General features: G+C 47.4%; 1 protein-coding gene across 1 annotated transcript in view; it reads right to left on the bottom strand.

Moving 5' to 3' along the window:
* Clic1 (chloride intracellular channel 1) overlaps nucleotides 1-3,338 on the bottom strand; it is a 9,576-nt gene that overhangs the window by 2,647 nt on the left and 3,591 nt on the right. The window contains exon 5 of the mRNA XM_021218501.1: nucleotides 964-1,145. Within this exon, the coding sequence (XP_021074160.1) occupies nucleotides 964-1,145 (182 nt within the window). The remainder of the gene's footprint in view (nucleotides 1-963; nucleotides 1,146-3,338) is intronic.

Here is a 3,338-nt window from a genome sequence, read left to right as displayed (position 1 = left end):
ACAGGCATATAGGCATACACATTCAGACAGGCACATACATACATACAGGCATATAGGCATACACATTCAGACAGGCACATACATACATACAGGCATATAGGCATACACATTCACACAGGCACATACATACACACAGGAGCACACATATATACAGATAAACGGGCACACACAGACACTCATACAAAGAGGAGCACACATACACACAGACACACAGGCACACACAGACACACAGACACTCACACACACAGGCAAACATATGCACACAGATACATAGGCACACACAGACACACATGTGCACAGATAAACACAGACATATAGTAAAACTGAATGCCACTCTTGAGTGGATGCCGTAAAAGTGTGGCTTGTCTCATGGGATGTAATTCTCTTACTTGGGCAACAATTGCTAAGGGATAGGCTGTGGTCCCTGGGCAGGGGCCCACCACTGGTAGCAACCTATGGAAACCATTTGGAGAAAGTGGATGCTTGCCGTGCAAGTATGTGTGCCTGAGTTCGGATGCTCGGGATCCCCGTAAAAGCCTAGGCATGATGCCAGCAATGCTGGACGGGTAAGACTGCTCAGCAGAGTAAAGGCATCTGCAGCCAAGTCAGGTGACCGAAGCTCACTCTTTGGGATCCACGTGGTGGAGGGGAGAGAACTGACTCCCCCCAGTTTTCTCCTGACTTCCAAACCCCAGTTGTGCCTCACCCTTTGTAATAAATAAAAGGTGATTTTTTTGTTGTTGTTTTTTTGTTTTTTGAGACAGGGTTTCTCTGTATAGCCCTGCCTATCCTGGAACTCACTCTGTAGACCAGGCTGGCCTCGAACTCAGAAATCCGCCTGCCTCTGCCTCCCCAGTGGTGGGATTAAAGGTGTGCGCCACCACACCCGGCCATAAAAGGTGATTTTTAAAAAAAGTTTCACCTTAGAGAATGATCCCGTGTCCCCCCACAGTGACCACCGACCTGTACTATGTGAAGCTTTGGCAGCAGGTTGCAGTCAGCCAGGGTGAGCTCATTGCCGTCCAGAAACTTCCTCTGAGAGATGCCCTCATCTTCGGCGCTGGTTTCATCCACTTCTTCTGGGAGGGGGGATGTCAGGTAATTGTCTAGAACCTTCAGGGCTTTCAGGAGCCCCTTCTCTAGGTCTGTGCAAGAGAGGACACTGATCAGAACTTTAAATAGCCTGCCCAGGAAGAGCTGTGGAGGGGTGAGGGCATAGCCCAGAGAGAAAGAGCCTGCTTAGCCTGTGGGAAGACCCTGGATTTGATTAAGAAAAACAAACAAAACAAGTTCATTGTGTATGCTATTGTTAAATGTTTGTGTGACATATGTGTGCAGCTGTCTGCATGTGTGTGTGTGGGGGGGTCAGGGCTCAATAGCCATTGTCTTCCTCAATGGTTCTTCTTCTTCCTCCCTTCCTTTCCTTTCCTTCCTTCCTTCCTTCCTTCCTTTCTTTTTTAAAGATTTATTTATTTTATGTATGTGAGTACACTGTCGCTCTCTTCAGACACTCCAGAAGAGGGCATCGGATTTCATTACAGATGGTTGTGAGCCACCATGTGGGTGCTGGGAACTGAACTCGGGACCTCTGGAAGAACAGTCGGTACTCTTAACTGCTGAGCCATCTCTCTAGCCCCCCCTTTCTTTTTTAAAGGTCTATTTATATACTTTTGTTTATGTGTATGTGTGCGAACCCATAGGGGTATACACGCATCTTGTACCTGTAGGATCCTGGCAGGTGGTTGGGGTGGTGGTGGCAGTCAGAAACGGGTTCAGACCCCCCCAGAAACTGGAGTTACAGGTAGTTGTGAGCTGTCAGGTGGGAGCTAGAAACTAAAACCCAGTCCTCTGCAGGAACTTTTAACCAGTGAACCACCTTTCCAGTCCCCATTTTATTTTTGAGACAAGGTCTCTCTCCCTGAACCTAGAGCTTATCAATTAGACTCTATTAGCTGACCGCCTGAGCCCAGGGGTCCTCCTACCTCCACTTCCCCAGCACTGGGATTACAGAAGGTGCCCATCATTCAAAGTTTCTGACCACTGAGCATCCAAGCGCAGGTACTCAGTACTCAGACTTTTGTGGCAAGCACATAGGTGACCGAGCCATCTCCCCAGCCACCGGCTTGCAATTTATTCCCGCAAGCGCTAGAAATGGAGCCTAGGGTTTCACACACAAGTCAAGCTCTGTACGCTGAGTCACATCCTCTCCCTCAGCCTCCCAGTCAGTCTAGAAGCAAGTCTCAGCCACTCACTTCTCACGCAAATCGAGAAAATGGAAGTTACCCCACTCTATAGACCTGGAAGCAGATAGAGAAAGATGCAGAGGGGGCTGGAGAGATGGCTCAGCAGGTAAGAGCACTGACTGCTCTTCCAGAGGTCCCGAGTTCAATTCTCATCACCCACATGGTGGCTCATGACTACCCGTAATGAGATATGATGCCCTCTTCTGGTGTGTATGAAGACAGCTACAGTGTACTCATATAAATAAAATAAATAAATCTTTAAAAAAAGAAAGAAAGAAAGAAAGAAAGAAAGAAAGAAAGAAAGATGCAGAGACCTTCCCAGAATCAATCATTCCCCAGCTCCACCAAAAAGCAAAGTAAATATGCAAAATAGTAAAAGCTTTCATGTCTGTGAGCCTGGTAGTGCTGCAGTGCATGTAGTGGTGGGGGCCGCACACATGAGGATGCACTTTAAGAATGAATTGTAGGGTTGGAGAGATAGTTCAGCAGTTTACAGCATTGATTGTTCTTCCAGAGATCCTGAGTTCAATTTCCAGCACCCACATGGTGGCTTACAACCATCTGTAATGGGATCTGATGCCCTCTTCTAAAGAGAGGGACAGTGTACTCACATACATAAAATAAATAAATAAGTCTTTGAGAAGAAGAGGGGGAGGGGGAGGAGGAGGAGGAGAAGGAGAAGGAGAAGAAGAAGGAGGAGGAGGAGGAGGAGGAGGAGGAGAAGAAAAAGAATTTGTAACCAGCGATGGTGGTGCAGGAGGCAGAGGCAGGTGGATTTCTGAGTTCAAGGCCAGCCTGGTCTACAGAGTGAGTTCCAGGACAGCCTGGGCTACACAGAGAAACCCTGTCTCGAAAAGCCAAAAGAAAAAAAAAGAAAAGAGAAAAAAAACAACCAAACCAAAACAAAAGCATGAACTCTAGAAGGTTGAGAGATGATTTGTGGGTATAACATGTAATGTATAAACATAAGAACTCAGCTTCAGATGCCAGTACCCAATTAAAAAGCTGGTCTTGCTGGGCGTGGTAGGGCATGCCTTTAATCCCAGCACTTGGGAGGCAGAGGCAGGCAGATTTCTGAGTTCGAGGCCAGCCTGG

This window comes from Mus pahari, chromosome 18 (genome assembly GCF_900095145.1).
Source record: "Mus pahari chromosome 18, PAHARI_EIJ_v1.1, whole genome shotgun sequence".
Taxonomy (NCBI): Eukaryota; Metazoa; Chordata; class Mammalia; order Rodentia; family Muridae; genus Mus; species Mus pahari.
The sequence above is the reverse complement of the archived record's forward strand: the minus strand, read 5'-3'. Positions and strand labels throughout refer to the sequence as shown.